The 19500-nt window shown below is 39.3% G+C and overlaps 1 protein-coding gene across 2 annotated transcripts in view; it reads right to left on the reverse strand.

Moving 5' to 3' along the window:
- The window catches only part of camk1da (calcium/calmodulin-dependent protein kinase 1Da), a 47176-nt gene that overhangs the window by 11553 nt on the left and 16123 nt on the right, over window positions 1-19500 (reverse strand). For both annotated transcript variants that reach the window (XM_057855923.1, XM_057855922.1), the window contains 5 exons: window positions 16291-16422; window positions 14608-14682; window positions 9247-9385; window positions 6565-6691; window positions 5609-5684 (listed from right to left, as the gene is read on the reverse strand). In XM_057855923.1, coding sequence (XP_057711906.1) covers window positions 5609-5684; window positions 6565-6691; window positions 9247-9385; window positions 14608-14682; window positions 16291-16422 — 549 coding nt within the window. The remainder of the gene's footprint in view (window positions 1-5608; window positions 5685-6564; window positions 6692-9246; window positions 9386-14607; window positions 14683-16290; window positions 16423-19500) is intronic.

Raw genomic sequence — 19500 nt, forward strand, 5'->3', positions numbered from 1 at the left:
GTTGTATCATTTCACATGTTATTTTGTTTTTTTTGGAGTGACACTGATGGTTTGGTAAACTTGTTAGCATGTTCTTCACACTATAGTTATCTGAATAACTCTTAATAGCTATGTTACGTTAACATACCGGCCACGTTCGCATTTAGTTGTTCATGCATCATGTAATATCCTACTGTACACTTTTTCAGCACGTTGTTCTCTATTGTATTTTTATTAGGGCTGTCAAACGATTAAAATTTTTAATTGAGTTAATTGCAGCTTAAAAATTAATTAATCGCAATTCAAACCATCTATAAAATATGCCATATTTTTCTGTAAATTATTGTTGGAATGGACGATAAGACAAGATGGATATATACATTCAACATATGGTACATAAGTGCTGTATTTGTTTATTATAACAATACATCAACAAGATGGCATTACCATTATTAACATTCTGTTCAAGCGATCTATGGAAAGAAAGACTTGTAGTTCTTAAAAGATAAATGTTAGTACAAGTTATGAGAGCAGAATAAAAGACGTCACGATTTTAACAAGATATTATCGCGAACTTATCTTGTTTCAGTCCAAAAACTCCATGTAACATGTACCACCAAGTGTCAAGACACAACTGTGAATGGCCACAGCCGGATTTTTGGGGGATTTCATGGGTGAAACATGGTGATATAACAAGGGTCGCGATGCAGAAATCGCAGACAACAAGGAGTGGTTGACATTTTCTTTTTCATATATTTACCTCGGCTGTCAAACGATTACAATTTTTAATCGAGTTAATTACAGCTTAAAAATTAATTAATCGCAATTAATCGCAGTTCAAACCATCTATAAAATATACCATATTTTTCTGTAAACTATTGTTGGAATGGAAAGATAAGACACAAGACGGATATATACATTCAACATACTGTGTTTGTTTATTATAACAATAAATCAACAAGTTGGCATTAACATTACTAACATTCTCTTATTAAAGCGATCCATGGATAGAAAGACTTGTAGTTCTCATGACTTAAAATGTTTGGTAAAAATTAGGGCTGTCAAACGATTCAAAATTTTAATCAAGTTAATTACAGCTAAAAAATTAATTAATCGTAATTAATTGCAATTCAAACCATCTATAAAATATGACATATTTTTCTGTAAATTATTGTTGGAATGGAAAGATAATACACAAGACGGATATATACATTCAACATACGGTACATAAGTACTGTATTTGTTTATCATAACAATAAATCAAAAGGATGGCATTACCATTATTAACATTCTAGAAAGACTTGTAGTTCTTAAAAGATAAATGTTAGTATAAGTTATGGAAATGTTATATTAAAACCCCTCTTAATGTTTTCGTTTTAATAAAATTTGTTTTCAATCACAAAATAAACTAGTAGCCCACCATTGTTGATGTCAATAATTACTTACACAATGCTCATGGGTGCTGAAGCCCATAAAATCAGTCGCACCCAAGCGCCAGCAGAGGGCGATAAAACTCCGAAAAACACAACGAGTACACATTTCACTTTGCTGTCATTTTAATCTGTTTGAGCGGTGCATGTGCGTTAATTGCGTCAAATATTTTAACGTGATTAATTTCAAAAATTAATTACCGCCCGTTAATGCGTTAATTTTGACAGCCCTAATTTTTATTTTAAATTGCCTTTCAAGATGGCATATCTGTTCTATGTGTTGGATTTTATCAACTAAATTTCCCCCCAAAATGCGACTTATACTCCGGTGTGACATATATGTTTTTTTCCTCTTCCTTGGGCATTTTATGGCTGGTGCGACTTACTGTATACTCAGGTGCGACTTATAGTCCGAAAAATACGGTACTTCCATTGAGTTAACTTATTGGCCACCGTTGATGGAGATAGACGTCCAACCCATTTGAAGTGGGAGGGTGGCAGCAAACTAATTTCTTCTATTTAATACAGAACAGTGAATCAACTTCGTCTCATCATTTTTACAGTACTCCTCTCGGAGTGATTTCACGCTTCTCGCACCCTCGCCATCAACCTGCCGCAAGATTTGAAGTGTCGAAGACAAATTGCTTCAATCTCCTGTCGTAATGAACGTTGGTGCAGCAAAACATCATCTGCGGCTCATTACCGAACTTCTGAGATTTTCCTAAAAGACTCATTAAAATGCCGTTCCCCATCGATACACACACTCACATTTTATTTATTTACTTTTTTTTTTTTTTTTTTTAAATTCATCTGTATTCACGTAACCGTCGGGTCAAAACGCCCTCTCACGGCAAATCCCAGGTGATTATCATGGCTGATTACCTGATGTGATCTTTCCACCTGAGCAGCAGCTAAAAGCCAACAAGGTCTAAATCGCCAGACTAATTGTGCAAATTGGCAGCGGGGAGCCGCTTTTTCCCCTCTCATCCGCCGCCTCGCGCACTTTTCGGCACGCTAACCCGTCGCCGACCTCAAACTTTTGACCTCTTAACGAACGTTGCGCGATAGGGAAAAAAAAAATAGCTGATCACGATATGCTACGATATAAAATACATTTTTAATTATTTGCTGAAAAATGATGACGCTCATTTCGTTTTTGAATTGACATGAAACTGGCCTGCTGCAAATGTTCAAAGTATCAAGTAGTGCTGCAACCTAAAACTATCCAGTGTAAACACAAGCAGTACAGTAGCATGCATATCTTTGCTATAATGAAAAGTTGGCTTATTATCTACTAATACATACATGTATAATTTAAAATGTCCTAGACGCACGCTAGACCCACTTAGAGTGTTTGTTGCCAAAAAGCTCAATCTTGGTCTCACACAAAAATACACACGGTCCCAGGCTTCAACGACACCACGAAAGATGCGCATGCTGAAAAGCACCTCATACCCACTGTGAAGTTTGGGGGTGGGTCAGTGATGCTGTGGGGCTGTTTCGCTTCCAAAGGCCCCGGGAACCTTGTTAGGGTGCATGGCATCATGAATGCTTTGAAATACCAGGACATTTGAAATCAAAATCTGTTGCCCTCTGCCCGAAAGGTGAAGATGGGTCGTCACTGGGTCTTTCAGCAAGACAATGACCCTAAACATATGGCCAAATCTACACAGAAATGGTTCACCAGACACAAAATCAAGCTCCTCCCATGGCCATCTCAGTCCCCAGACCTTGTTTTGTTGGCAAAAGGGGGTTGTACAAAGTATTAACACAAGGGGTGCTAATAATTGTGACACACATTATTTGATGTCAAATATTCTTTTCTTTACGTGGGATTTTTTTCCCCACTGAATGAATGCACTTGTGTTGAAGGTTGAATTTTTCTCTTTTTTCCATTAAGGTCCCATATTATTTGAATTTTAAAAAATTATTAGAAGCTAAAAAACACATTTTTTCAGGGGTGCCAATAATTTTGGAGGGCACTGTATATGAAAATATACGTTGAAAATGGAGGGTGACCCCACTTTAAGGTTTTTCACTTCACGCGGTCGGTCCGGGTCCCTATTTACAGCGATAAATGAGGGATCACTGTATTGTCATTTTCTTGCATGCATTACTCATGTACAGTTAACAGGGGCAAGCTAATTGGCTGAGGGTCATCTTGACGCCAGTTGGTCATACCTAAAAAATCAATGTTCCAAGTCAACACACATTGTCATCTGCTGGCCAACGTGTGCATTGCAGGAACAGGTCGATTTCATCCCGTCGGTGTTATTTGTCCATTTTCTGGCTTTTTTTGTTTTTTTCTGTGTTTCATCAAAGACAAAGCATTGGAAAAATTACACTAGGGAGCTAATATTTCCCCAGGATAGTAAAAAAACATGTTAAGATCAAAATGGCACCATGCTGCAATTATTGCAAACGGGTTGGAGAGATTCACACTAAATTCTTGTAATAATGCCATGTTCTGGCTCATTGACTCCATTTAGAAATCATAATTTTTGATATGCTGTAAACCTAATGTGTTATAAGCATTTTCCGTGATTACTCATGCAATTGCTTCTTTGGCGAGGCAAAAACATGGAAACAGAGGAATTTGTGTGTTGAAAGGCTTAACACCAAAAAGTCACTAGGGGGCGCCAAAGGCAAATACATGAATTTGCTTGCAAAGAAAGCTTGTTGTTATGACTTATGGACTTTTTTGGGCCTCTAACTATGTCATATGAAATATTCAAATTAGACTTTTATTTTATATATGTATATATACAGCATAGTTAGTTTTGCTATTAGAATAATACTGCTATTAATGTCCATAGAGGGCACTAAAAAATAAATAAATAAAACCTATATATGTGTAGAGAGGTCTGACGCCAATAAACATTTTGGAGTGATTGAAAGTGACAAAAATATTCATAAATGACTTAGTTATCACACTTCAAAGGAAAAGCCATACTTTGGACAAAATCACAAGAATTTAGTTTGATTCAGAAAACAGCCATTGTGTAAAAACTGGGCATGCATAAAAAATTCTATTGTTATGACTTAGGGACTTATTCAAGCCTCTAACTATGTCATATGAAATATTTAAATCAAACTTTTATTTTATATATATACGTACAGCATAGTTAGTTTTGCTATTAGAATAAGACTGCTATTAATGTCCATAGGGGCCATTAAAAAAAATTAAAAAATAATAAAATAAAAACTATATATGTGTAGATAGGTCTGATGCCATCAACATTTTTGAGTGGTTGAAAGTGAAAAATATTCATAAATGACTTACCGTAATTTCTGGACTACTAGGCGCACCTGATTATAAGCCGCCACCCACCAATTTTGACAAAAAAACGGCATTTGTTCATAGATAAGCCGCACTAGACTATAAGCCGCAGCTGTACTCACTGTATCATGGGATATTTACACCAAAATATGTTAACCCGGAACACTTTATTTGACAGCGGCATCATAAGATTGTCATAAAACCAATTGCACCACCATGAAGCTTCATTTGGCAGTCAGTGCTCCCTTGGGGGAGACAGTCAACCTCTGCTGCCACCTGCTGTCAACACTGTTGTCGTCCAACATGCCTCCTAGCATGCATTGCGGTGCTACAGATGTAAATAAACACATTTCCTGTTCTGTGCTAATTGTTTATTCATTTACTGTTGCAGTTGTTTCATTAATTGCTAGTTATGGTATTTTGAGAACACATTTGAAAGTGGCTCCATAAGACTGTCATAAGACCATCATAATTAATGCTGCCATGAGCATTAATGAATGCTTATGACAGATGTCATTTTGTGTCATCCGGTAAATTATCTGACTTTTGAATGGATGTAAAAGATCCGAGCTGGACGTAAATAAGCCGTAGTCTTATGATGCTGCTGTCAAATATAGTGATACCTATTGACAGAAAAAAGTCAACAAATAAACCGCACTGGACTATAAGCCACGGGATTCAAAATGAGGGAAAAAAGTAGCGGCTAACAGTCGGAAAAACACAGTAGTTATCACACTTCAAAGGACACGCCATACTTCCGACAAAATCACAAGAATTTAGTCAAAATAAATTAACGCCCACGGGTTAAGCGATAATGACAATAGACACTTAAATATGTACATTGTTTTAGAAATCTACAATATATCGTCATGTCATATAGCAGTATTCTGAACCCTTGAAAATAAATTTTACAACTTACAGAATATATGAGATGACTCCAATGGACCAGCAGTCCACTGCTTTGCTGTATGGCTTCTGGGCAAGAACCTCTGGTGCTAAAACAGACATAAAATGAGTGAACTTTTGGCACGTCAAGCTGTTTAATTACTGACGAAGCTCCTGTTTACGACGGCTTTGCCATTGTTTACGTCCCATTAAAGACAGTGCTTGAGGGTGATGTTAAAGGAGCGATGTTTAATGTGAAACTGCAGCCGTTTTAGTACATAATTGTGGGAAAACATGGGAGGGAGGAATAAACAAAGATATTTTAATATCAGTACATTTAACTTACTTTTGTAAGGCCATTTTATTTGTGTTGTAAAAGTTCTAAGTCACTTTAAAGGTGGGAAAAGGCGTCTAGACAATTTATTGCCACAACACAAAGGAAAATAACATGCAGGTCAAACTAACACTTAAAATAACCCGTGCTGAATTACGCTACTTGTTTAGTTACAAAATGAGTCATTGTGTTGGATTCCAGCATCTGAGGTCATTATGTCTGACTTTCATTATTTTAAAAAGCAGGCGTGATTAGGCTCACTGTATGTACTGCTTACAAATGAGGCAAAAAAAAATCATTGTTTACACAAGAAACTCCACATTGCGTGTCATAAGTTGAGCAATCGGATGTTTGTGTTGACGCGGGCTAGTGTTGAACATCTGTCTCTCGTCGCAACAGATGCAAACGCGGGCGCACACTTGATGTTGACTGAATGAGGACGATAGGTTTGTCAGTGGCTGATTAATACGAGAAGTGAGTGAGCCCGCATGCGCGCCGAATAAACAACAATGACCTAGCTTGCATAAAGTGTCAGACAAAAGCAACATGCGCTCATTGAATTATTCATGTCTGCTAGAAAGGAAATGTATACAAAAGATTAAAAACTCACTAGGTTTACAGATAAAGTGATAAGGAAAAAGAGAGGAATCACCTACCGACGTATCCCGGCGTGCCACAGGCAGTAGACATGACGTTGCCGCTACCCTCCATCTTGGAAAGACCAAAGTCGCTTATCATGATCTTTGAACCACCTTGGGGATTAAAATACAGCAGGTTCTCCGGCTAAAGAAAAAAACAGTACAAAAACAGTAAATATCACTTTGTATATACACTGCTGGCCGAAAGTATTGGCACCCCTGCAATTCTGTCAGATAATGCAGATAATTTCTCCCAGAAAATGATGGCAATTATGCTTTGGTAGCAATATCTTCATTTATTTTGCTTGCAATGAAAAAACACAGAAGAGAATGAAAAAAAAAAAATTAAACCATGATCATTTTACTAGGGCTGTCAAACGATTAAAATTTTTAATCGAGTTAATTACAGCTTAAAAATTAATGAATCGTAATTAATCGCAATTCAAACCATCTATAAAATATGCCATATTTTTCGGTAAATTATTGTTGGAATGGAAAGATAAGACACAAGATGGATGTATACATTCAACATACGGTACATAAGTACAGTATTTGTTTATTATAACAATAAATCAAAAAGATGGCATTACCATTATTAACATTCTGTTAAAGCGACCCATGGATAGAAAGACTTGTAGTTCTTAAAAGATAAATGTTAGTACAAGTTATAGAAATTTTATATTAAAACTCCTCTTAATATTTTTGTTTTATTAGAATTTGTAAAAATTTTCAATCAAAAAATAAACTAGTCGCCCGCCATTGTTGATGTCAATAATTACTTACACAATGCTCATGTGTGCTGAAGCCTATAAAATCAGTCGCACCCAAGCACCAGCAGAGGGCGGCAAAACTCCATAAAACACAATTAACAAGTGGGTATCTGTCTGAGCGGGGCATATGCGTTAACGTGATTAATTTTAAAAAAATAATTACCGCCCATTAACGCGATAATTTTGACAGCCCTACATTTGACACAAAACTCCAAAAATGGGCCGGACAAAAGTATTGGCACCCTCATTCAATGCTTGTTAGTACAACCTTTGGACAAAATTACTGCGACCAACCACTTCCGGTACCCATCAATGAGTTTCTTACAATGCTCTGCTGGAATTTTAGACCATTCTTTGGCAAACTGCTCCAGGTCTCAGATTTGAAGGGTGCCTTCTCCAAACTGCCATTTTCAGATGTCTCCACAGGTGTTCTTTGGGATTCAGGTCTGGACTCATTGCTGGCCACTTTAGAAGTCTCCAGTGCTTTCTCTCAAACCATTTTCGAGTGCTTTTTGAAGTGTGTTTTGGGTCATTGTCCTGCTGGAAGACCAATGACCTCTTTGGGTGACCCAGCTTTCTCACCCTGGGCCCTATATTACGCTGCAAAATTGGTTGGTAGTCTTCAGACTTCATAATGCCATGCACAAAGTCAAGCAATCCAGTGCCAGAGGCAGTAAAGCAACCCCAAAACATCAGGGAACCTCCGCCATGTTTGACTGTGGGGACCGTGCTCTTTTCTTTGAAGGCCCCATTTTTTTTTTCCCTGTAAATTCTATGTTGATGCCTTTTCCCAAAAAGGTCTACTTTTGTCTTATCTGACCAGAGAACATCCTTCCAAAACGATTTTGGCTTTCTCGGGTAAGTTTTGGCAAACTCCAGCCTGGCTTTTTTATGTCTCTGGGTCAGAAGTGGGGTCTTCCTGGGTATCCTACCATAGTCCCTTTTCATCCAGACGCCTTGGGATAGTACAGGTTGACACTGTTGTACCCTCGGACTGCAGGATAGCTTAAACTTATTTGGATGTTAGTTGAGGTTCTTTATCCACCATCCGCACAATCTTTCGTTGATATCTCGTCAATTTTTCTTTTCCGTCCACATGTAGGGAGGTTAGCCACAGTGCCATGGGCTTTACACTTATTGATGACACTGCGCACGGTAGACACAGGAACATTCAGGTCTTTGGAGATGGACTCGTAGCCTTGAGATTGCCCATGCTTCCTCACAATTTTGCTTCTCAAGTCCTCAGACAGTTCTTTGGTCTCCTTTCTTTTCTCCATGCTCAATGTGGTACACACAAGGACACAGGACAGAGTTTGAGTCAACTTTAATCCATTTTAACTGGCTGCAAGTGTGATTTAGTTATTGCCACCACCTGTTATGTACCACAGTTGTCCGGCCCATTTTTTGAGTTTTGTGTAAAATGATAATGATTTCTTTTTCCCCATTCATTTTTGCATTTTTTTTTCATTGCAAGCAAAATAAATAAAGATATTACTACCAAAGCATTTGTAATTGCAATCATTGTCTGGGAGGAAATTGCGCATTATCTGAAAGAACTGCAGGGGTGCCGATACTTTTGGCCAGCAGTGTATCACTGAGGGCGACTAAAAAATGCCCAAATCTCCATTTTCAGCCTCTTAACAGTAAATGTGATCGTATTTATTTATAAAATTACAAATTCGTCAACAGTGAATATACAGTATATATTTTTTAATTATTATTATTTTTGTAAAATAAAGAAAACAAAAGAGGGGGGAAAAGTTGTAAATAATCTCTTTCAGGTAGTGTAAAAAAAACCCCGATATTTATAGTCAATGAAAACAATGATCGCCCTTTAGTCAACTAATCACAAAAGTAATTAGTGATTAATTACCTGTCAAACTCATCATTTATGCCAGCTTTAGTGACTACTACAAATATCCTACGTTACCTTTAGGTCTCGGTGCACGATGCCCATGTTGTGCAGATAGTTGACAGCATCCAGAACTTGTCGGATGAGCGTGCTGGCGTCTTTCTCAGTGTAGAAACCTTTTTCCACGATTCTGTCAAAAAGTTCGCCGCCGGACACCCTGCGAAGATTAAGCATGTATTTGTTTATAACTGTCCTAGGTAAAGTATCTATTATACTAATTAAAGAGGCTTCAATTTGATACTGGGTCAGTCAGGGTCTGGTGTGAAGGCAGGTAGTGCCCCCTGCTGGAAGACTACCATCTCAGAAAAACAGGCAAAAAGCTTGCAGTAGGAGATTTTCTTGTAGGCACCGTCTAACTGTTTTCATTATTCTAACACACTTAATATAATCAATCAGGGAATAGTATCGTTTCTCGGATTTACTGTTTGTATTACTCTAACACACCCAATATATAATAAATAGCACTTATACCATAGTTTAAGGAAAACAAGCAGAATATAGCGCATAAGAGATACATGACGCCTTCTTATCACAGAAGCCCAACGTGTGTGTCATTCAACTGCCTGAGGAACATCGACGCTGACAAGCCCATGTCTGGACATTCCGGCCCTGAATCTTATACCGGAACTGCAATCCTGACCCCTGACTGTAGGTCACGTTACACTATTTTTTGCAATATTTTAAATAGGCAAAAATATAGCGATCAGGAAAAAGTCAAAAATTCTGCACTGGGACACAGCTACTGTCAATGGCAGCCAATGAGTTAAGACAAATAAAGGAATGCGGAAGATTGCCGTTAATAAAGTGCAAAATGTAGCAAAGAGCAATAAACGCATTGGGCATATTAGGGTTTTCTCCATTGCTTTATAAGCCTGGCGGGCTGTCTGCCTCTCCCAGTTCAAGTGGATTGGACGTCTATTGCCACCAGTGGTTGCTAATTTCAAAAAGAACATTTGAAACTGCATTTAAAAAAAAAAAAAAAACTATTTTAGCACTATTTTACAACTATGTAATTTGTCACACGAAAACATGATTAGTTTCACAACATTCAATGTCATTGATTTTCATTTCACTGCCTTCCCCGGCGTTTTCAGCGCTTACATAAGGCAAGCAGGGAACAAAAGCAAACGCTGTCACGCTCGCATTGATCTGCCACGCCGCCGCTCGGCGTAAAATCATAAAACGACCGCTTGTTCTCGGCTGGAGTTGAAATCTTTGGGGAAAATGTTTCAAACAAACGGGGTGAGTTAGGAGAGGCTTATGCAAGCTCGATCAAAAATTTAACTGAGAAAACTGATAAAGCACTGAGCATAAACTTGCTTTCTGTCAGTCTGAGAATATGAAGAAAAGAAATTTGCAGTGGAGTGCAGCCTGCAGCACAAAAGGCCACATCAAATGGGATTTGGACTAACTCAATTTTGTTTGGTTTTGTCTTTGCTGCTCTGGTGCAGGCGTGCATTGAAGGATGTGAGCAGGAAGCATGTCGTAACGATATTAAGGATAACATTTGCTGCCGGATCCGCGCAGAAATTTTCCATTCCTTTACAATATTTCAAACGATTGTATCAAATCCGCAGCGGTTACAATTGCCACCTTTACAAGTGGTTGTCGAAAAGAGTAAAACTTCCTCTAAGTCAGTGGTCCCCAAACTACGGCCTGCGGGCCGGATACGGCCCGCCTCCACATTTGGTCCGGCCCCCTGAACAATACCAGAGATCATTTTTATTTTTTATTTTTTTTCCCCCAATAGTGTTATTTATTTCCTGGCTTTTTTCTGTGAAGAACCCAGAGAGGGTTATTTGGTTATTATCTATTTAATTAATAGTGTTAATGTAGGAAAGCCCCAGTGCATGTTTGTGCTTTAGTTTAGTTTAGTTTAGTTGTTACTACGCTGGCCCTTTAAGAAAAGTGACGCGCGCACGAGTCACTTTCTCGCCTCCCCTCATTGGCGCGCACGAGTTAGCCTACGTTCATACTACAGGTCTTAATGCACGAATCCGATTTTTTCGTGTTTTTCCGACTCGAGTGAGGCATTAACTTGACGGTCTGAACGTGACAAGTCGCATAGAACTGGACCATTTCAAATCTGATCTGGGTCACTTTCGTATGTGGTTCAAATCCGATCTGGGCCACATTTTTCCAGACTGTACTGTCCAGTCTCTCAAATCGGAATTCATGCAGCAATTACGTCATCAAAAAGCGAGAGAGACGCTTACACGGCCGAGAGTCGGGGCAAACCGCGCGTATGTGTGTGTGACATGCACGGACGGTGTGTGCATGCTATCGATCCATATTCTTTGAATATAAGCCTAAACTGGGATTATTTATGTCTGTTATTTGTGTCCTCTTTTTAAAAAGCAAAATATGATATCCCTGGAATGACGGATGACAGCCAGCATGTGTGGTCATTTGTTTTGATGCTCCTGCGCGTGCGGGTTGTCTTGCTGAGCGCTTGTCGGACTGCGAATTAGTGCGCATGCGTAATACTTGAATGGTCTCAATGGACAAAGGCAGTCTGAACGGGCACGCCCAAAAAACAGATATGACAAAAAATCGGATTCGTGCATTAAGACCTGTAGTATGAACGTAGCCTTACTGTCTCTCCTCCAGTATACCGGTGTACACGAGTCACTTTTTCCTCCTTTCACTACCTGCGGTTCATTCCTAATGAATGAGAGAGGTGGATATATTGCAGAAGTGTGCCTTGGCAGTGCATAAACACGTTTGGCAGATGAGTTACCTGCTTAGGGTCCCTTGTATTCGTTAGCAGCCACGAGCTAACCGCTAGCCGCCTTGTGCTAACCGCTAGCGCTAATCGCTAATGCTAATCGTTGGCCCCTTTGGCTACATGGTGGAGGCTGAATTTTGTTTGTTACCAATTCACTTATCTAAACTGTTATTTTCCTGCTTAATGTGTATGCTCATTATTGTGAATGATTAGCTTTGTATGCATTATGTAAGCAGTGTATTTCATTTATATTTAATGTTGTTCCTGATTAGCCATATATATTGGTATCTTGTATTCACAGAAGCCACAATAAAACAAAATAAATCTCATACTCCTTTCATCATCATTAAAGGAAACAAATAAATCCTGAACGTCCCCTGTTGATTCTCTGATCGGAGTCACAACTCCATAGCGTCGCCGGCTTTATACCACACACCCACAGATGGATCCCCAGTCAAATTAACCCTCTTTTTCAGTTATCATTATTTTTTTGGTATTTTTATGTATTATTATTTTATTTACTTTTGTTCCGTGAAGAATCCAAAAAGGGTTATTTGATTGTGGCTTTCTGAAAAAAAATACATTTTTACATTTAGGCACTCATGCGATCGTCAAACTTTTTCTGTTACAAACTGACCCCGGCCCCTCATCAGACAAGGGAAAAGTTATGTGGCCCCCACAGTAAAAAGTTTGGGGACCCCTGCTCTAAGTGATGCTAATTTAAGACATAACGCGAAATCGAAGGTTCTTTCAAGTACCTTGTTATTTTGAGGTTTGAAACTCAACTCATTTGGACGTCTATCGGCGTTAATGGCAGCCAATGAGTGAAAATAGCAACTTCGGACAATGGAAGGCTTAACAACATCTTTCCCTGAAGAGAAAGCAAGTGGTTTAAGTCAAATGGAGGATTGATGGGAGATCCCAGCTAGCCAAAACATGCTGTGATTAGTTAGTTAATGACAAGAGGAAAATCCTGAGTGTAATCTGGCAAACAGTGGGATTTAAAATAAGATCCTCCTGATTTTTCACTGGGAAAAAGCATAGACTCCATAATGTATTGACGGGTCAGATCGGTCATGCGCTGCGCCTCGCATTCAAGTAGGGGGCCGCCCACAACAAGAGGAGCTATTCACAAACACACACACGCAGCGATCTAACGCCGGATTACTGTTGAAAAAGTACGAAAACTGTACCGCATACAAACAGGAAGGATTGTCTCAGGAGTGATTTGTTTGAGGATCCAAGGTAATTATTATATTTTTCGTACCATTCGTGCATTTTGAAACGTTGTGAAAAAAAATCAGTGGGAGAAATTAGCCATGACTGCATTGGAATCGTTGTTGGCAAAATTTACGTAAAACAAATGCTAACTTTTTTGCTTTTAACCAAGAATCAAGACTGTTTTACGGCCATATCTATAAAAAATTCTGGGATTTAAACATTTATTCCCAAGAATTTTCACCAGAAAAGCTCTGTTTACATCAGGGGGCCACGAGCTACATTCACTAACAGACTAGCATTGTACTTTGGCATATAAACGTAAAATAAATGCTAACTGCACATTTTTTGCTTTTAACCAAGAATCGAGACAGTTTTACGTCCACATCGATAAAGAATTCAGGGATTAAGCATTTATTCACAACAATTTTCACTGGAAAACACTGTTTACATCAGGCAGCCGCTAGCTACATTCACTAACAGACTAGCATTCTACTTCGACATATTTACGAAAAATAAATGCTAACTGCACATTTTTTTTTGCTTTTAACCAAGAACTGAGACTGTTTTACGCCCATATCGATAAAGAATTCAGGGATTTAAGCATTTATTAACAACAATTTTCAGTGGAGAAGCTCTGTTTACATCAGGCGGCCGCTAGCTACATTCACTAACAGACTAGCATTGTACTTCAACATATTTACGTAAAATAAATGCTAACTGCGCGTTTTTTTTTCTCTTTTAAACAAGAATCGAGACTGTTTTACGGCCATATCTATAAAGAATTCTGGGATTTAAGTATTTATTCACACAAATTTTCACCGGAAAACGCTCTGTTTACATCAGGCAGCCGCTAGCTACATTCACTAACAGACTAGCATTCTACTTGGACATATTTACGCAAAATAAATGCTAACTGCACTTTTTTTTTTTTTTTGCTTTTAACCAAGAATTGAGACTTTTTTACGCCCATATCGATAAAGAATTCAGGGATTTCAGCATTTATTCACAAGAGTTTTCAACGAAAAAAGCTCTTTGTCTGTGATTCCAGCTTTGACGGCTTCGCCAACAATGCAGGCCCCCTATTCATCCGCCCCGCGCCACTTGTCCCGTCAATACATTATGAAGTCTATGGAAAAAGTCACAAGTTCATCAATATTTAAAAAAAAAAAATTAAAAAAAGGGCGAAACAGTCACCCCCCCTGTTTTTATCCCATCAGAATCAAGAATCCCCAAACACGAGTGCTAATCTGTTGACATGAAGCTACAAATACTGCCACCGTTGTGTAATCCGCCACCATGACTTCCTCTGAACTGTTTCCAGAACAAGAGCCAGACCAGCGTTTCCTCTTACGTAAGCCTCTGAAAGAGGTGAGCAGGGCACCTGTGGGTGATCCACGTACAAGATTTGATATCATACAAGTTCAACTCACAGTTGCATAATAAGATAAAGGTGATCCGGACTCTCGTAGATGTCCTCCAGCGCCACGATATTTTCATGCTTGATCCTGCAACGACAATTTAATCACATTCGGTCACGCATTAGCATCAAGAAATAAGTCACAGTTCTAATGAGGCAATATTATTTCTCATTAGCATTCTGCTGCATGAATAGACTTGGAGTAGCCTCATTGGCATCCTCTTTTTCCCGGCCTCCAGCTCTTTTTTGTCACTCGATTTCGCTACGGTTACGGCACAGGGGAGCGCTTTCAGTATATGTAAGCGCGTGTTATCCTAATACCTCAACTGATTTAGTGCGGGCATGTGGGTTAATCATCTCTTGCTCTGGGAGCGGCGGTAATTCCCCTCCGGTCTCGCTTTCCCCACTCACAGGCATTCCCGGTAGACTCCCAGGTGAGGATGGAAGAGAAATAATGAGTGTACAGTGCGAGTACGGGTTAGACCTAGATAACGCGCGCGTGTGTATTTAAGAAGTGCTTGGGATGATAGGAAAACAGCTTGCAGAAGAGCCCTTCACAGATGCTACAGTTTCACTCCAGAGAGTCATTTTCACTTATACAATTTTAGAGATGTGAGATGGAATAGTGGACGGTAATATAAGGCGTTTGCATCCAAAAATATATACAGAAACGTTGTTCGCTGCAATTGACGGTGATGGATGTCCATTTATGTGGCTTTTGAAAACTAAATTTAAACTCTTTAAATTAATTTATCACTGGTAAAACTCCAATCCATTTGAACTGGGGGGGCTGGCAGCAAATAAACATTCATTTGTACTAGGACTGTCAAACGATTAAAATCTTTAATCGAGTTAGTTACAGCTTAAAAATTAATCGTAATTCAAACCATCTATAAAATATGCCATATTTTTCTGTAAATTATTGTAGGAATGGAAAGATAAGACAAGATGGACATATACATTCAACATACGGTACATAAGTACTGTATTTGTTTATTATAACAGTAAATCAACAAGATGGCATTAACATTATTAACATTCTGTTAAAGCGATGCATGGATAGAAAGACTTGTAGTTCTTAAAAGATAAATGTTAGTACAAGTTATAGAAATGTTATAAACGTGATTAATTAAAAAAATTATTTACAGCCCGTTAACGTGATAAATTTGACATCCCTAGTTGTGCCTTATGTTGGCTCAACATGTGCGCTTTATGTTAAAAGAACACAATTGCTAAATACTGAAGGAAAGCAATTTAATCAGGTGCAAATTATGTATTTCTTTTATATCAATTCAAAATGTATTTTGGGGTGAACATGAGTGCCTTATGTTGGCTCAACCAGAGTGCGTTATGTTCGCGCAACATGAGTGCCTAATGTTGGCCAGACATGTGTGCTTTATGTTAAAAGGACACAATTGCTAAATGCTGAAGGAAAGCAGGTGCAAATTCTTTCCATAATTTTTTTTATGTCAGTTCAACACCCCATTTTTTTGAGTGCAGTTGTACTGCTCCCCTTGCCCCTCTCACTCTTTATGCGTTTGAGTTACTTTTATTTTTTTGTCAAGACTGACTTGTAAATATATAGGGTGTGTTAGATGAGATTTGGTTTGTGACCTGAGGGCGGCATGGCAAAGAGTTGCCCCAGTAACCACCAATAAGATGGCTCACGTTAACGTGTTTGTATGTGTCCTCTCACTTTCTCAGCACGGCGATCTCGTTCTCGATGCTGCTCTCTTTCCCCTTCAGAGCCTTTTTTGGGATGCACTTCACCGCAAACATCCGACCCGTCAGCTTCTCCTGGGCCAGGACCACCTCGGAAAAGGCCCCTCTGCAAAGAGAGATCTGAATTCAGATTTCGGCACGTATAGCTAAATAAGGAGGCGACCGATGAACGACGCACAATGTGTGTTCTTGTAGTTTGACACCACCGAATAATTTCTTGACACACGCGTACAGTACTTGTTCATATAATTTTGTGACAACAGAAAAATCGGAACTGGTGTTGCCGTGGTTACTCGTTCCAAACTTTGTCAAATGGGCCGCGAGAACAAAGCCAGCAAATTTGCATTTTAATTACCGATTCGCTGGAGGCATTCTTCAACTGACGCCAAGTTGAAATATCCATGACACAAATAATAAATGCAAATAAAGGGGAAATTCAAATTCGGTTGTTTCTTAATATGTGTTCTGGGAAGTCTGCATGGTAGCAGGAAAGCAAACAGTGTGATGAATGAAGATGAGCCCATTGTGAGATCATTCGCCGGAACCGACGGCGCCGTCTTTAACGTCAGCAATTTGCTACCATACTAAACATCTGTGCGTCCCTAATGCGGTAATATTCACTACTGTCGTCACTTCCCGTCTACAGCAGACGGACTCAATTCTATTGCGATGCTACGACTGGGAATTTCATATTGAATTAAGTTCAAGTTTCAGCACCATTGACGGCGAAAGACATCCAAACAGACATCTATTGCCGTCAATAGCGGGTGTTAATTGTTTTCAGATGAACGTGTCCCAAAAAAGGAAGCAGAATATTCAAATAACGCACAATAGTCAAACAGAACTCTGTTTTCTCACACATCTCCTTTTCCATTCACCTCACCCTTTACTACATTTGCTACTGTGACAAGTGATCATGCCGCCGGTTGCCCCTGGTAATAGGCCTCGGAGTGGGACTGTCCGTCAACTGTACGCACACACAACACCTGCCTCCTCTGATAATGGTTGTTGTGGTTTTCAGTGACGTCAAATCTAGAGAAAACAAGTGCGTGGGATGGCGCGGTTGCGCTGTAAATGCCCACAATTTAATGAATACAGAGCCACAAAGAGATGTACAGATCGTGTTTCAGATCGCCCAAATGGACGTCTATCGCCGTCAGTGACGGTGAATGAGTCCTCGTCTGCGTTGATGCGCATTTCTCCAAAGAGAGAGCTCTCAAGGGAGGGACTCAAATAGAAGGACGAGGTGACAGTGACACATTTAACACGGAGACGTCAGTGCTTCTCAATTTAAATGAGTCGAAGAATAGTTCAACTCTTCTGTGCCGTTGATGGCATAAGCGGATTTTAAGGGGGGGGCAAGAAGGCCAGGCCCCCCTGGTGGCCGAAAAGTGTCATTGCATGTAATTGACTTTCCTACATATTAGATATATATAATGTGGCAGTGGCATGAGGCAGTGTCAAGTGAGTGGATTAGATAAAAGCATTCATTGGGGCTGTGCTTTTTTATGGCAAAAGCTTTGTCATCTCTCCCACAACAACTATAAATATTCTTGGATGCGACGTGGGGAAGAATGACAGGAGTTAATCTTTTTCTTAACACCCTGTAGTGTACCCAATGCAAAGAAGATATAGCATTTTCAGCCACCACACACAGTCATGGTTGCACCACTTCCCATCATGCATTTGGGCAGAACAGTTAAGTCGCTACAGTATCATTTACTAAAAGCTCAACAAATACACTAGATGGCAATATTTAGTCACAATATACAAACTCACATTTATCCTTTAAGATTTACAAGTCTTTCTATCCATGGATCGCTTTTACAGAAAGAATGTTAATAAGGTTAATGCCATCTTGTGGATTTATTGTTACAATAAACAAATACAGTACTTATGTACAGTATGTTGAATGTATACATCCGTCTTATCTTTCCATTCCAACAATAATTTACAGAAAAATATGGCATATTTTAGAGATGGTTTGAATTGCGATTAATTACGATTAATTCATTTGTAAGCTGTGTTTAACTCGATTAAAATTTTTAATTGTTTGACAGCCCTAGTTAAATGTACACCTTATGCCTAATATATACATAACACAATAAAACATAATTGTTGTGGAACTCAAAATGTTGACTGGACAGTTACGGACTATGCACATTAAATCATTAGTAACATCAAATATTACACAATACACCAAAGTATATCAGTAGCCGTGTCCTTAAGTCTTTCTGATAGTTTTCCCCTGACTTTTTTACTGCAATAATATAATGAAAACCTGAAATTATGGCTTTTAGTTCTGGCCACCCCAAGATTTTAAGTGGCCACATCTGGCCAACCGTATGAAAAATTTCTGGAGGCGACACTGGCTGGTTGGGGGCCCCCTAGTGGTTGGGGGCCTAAGGCGATCGTCTACTTTGCCTGAATAGTAGATCCGCCTATGGACTTCAGATCCATTTGAACTGGGAGAGGCTTCCATCACAGAGTATGCTTTTCAAACTATGTAAATAACTCATTCAAAACTGCTCCACTGAATTGTGACCTCAATTGCAAGAATGACAAACACCAGCTTTGCGAACGGCATTCTTTGAGAACTCGCGCGTGCATCACGCAGGGAGCAATCATGTGTCAATCTGCTGCCGCCATATCAATAATTAGCAGTTAAATCAAAGCGCTGGCTGGCAGTTGCCTGCGAACGGACGCACGCTAAGCAGCAGAGGGCACGGACGGAGATAACGCGCCACTGACGTCACGAGAATGAGCTTTCCTTTGGTGTCGTGTGGTTACAATACAAACATTGTTTAGATTCTGACTTGTTGTGGGGTTCTCACCCACATGTGTAAGAACCGCTTCCCACAATCACTATGGCAACAGGAGGCGAGGTGCGAGGGGTCCAGATTCTATTACAAACACACATACATTATTCCAGAAATGCGGGGAAGAGCTTTAAGAGCCCCCAGCGCGCTGTATCCTTTTTGTGCACTATAGGCACATTCGCACAGCTCGTGGGCTTAAATAGCACCGTTGCCACGGCAGCAATTAAGAGCCAATTATAGTCTGTACGCTCACTCCAATGGCAAACCAAAGAAAATACCGCCACCATATTCGGTGTAATTACAGAACAAATTTGCAATTTTGGCACAGAGTCTCTCTCAAAGTGCGTAATTGGCCCATACGGAGC

Source organism: Corythoichthys intestinalis, chromosome 13 (genome assembly GCF_030265065.1).
Source record: "Corythoichthys intestinalis isolate RoL2023-P3 chromosome 13, ASM3026506v1, whole genome shotgun sequence".
NCBI lineage: Eukaryota > Metazoa > Chordata > Actinopteri > Syngnathiformes > Syngnathidae > Corythoichthys > Corythoichthys intestinalis.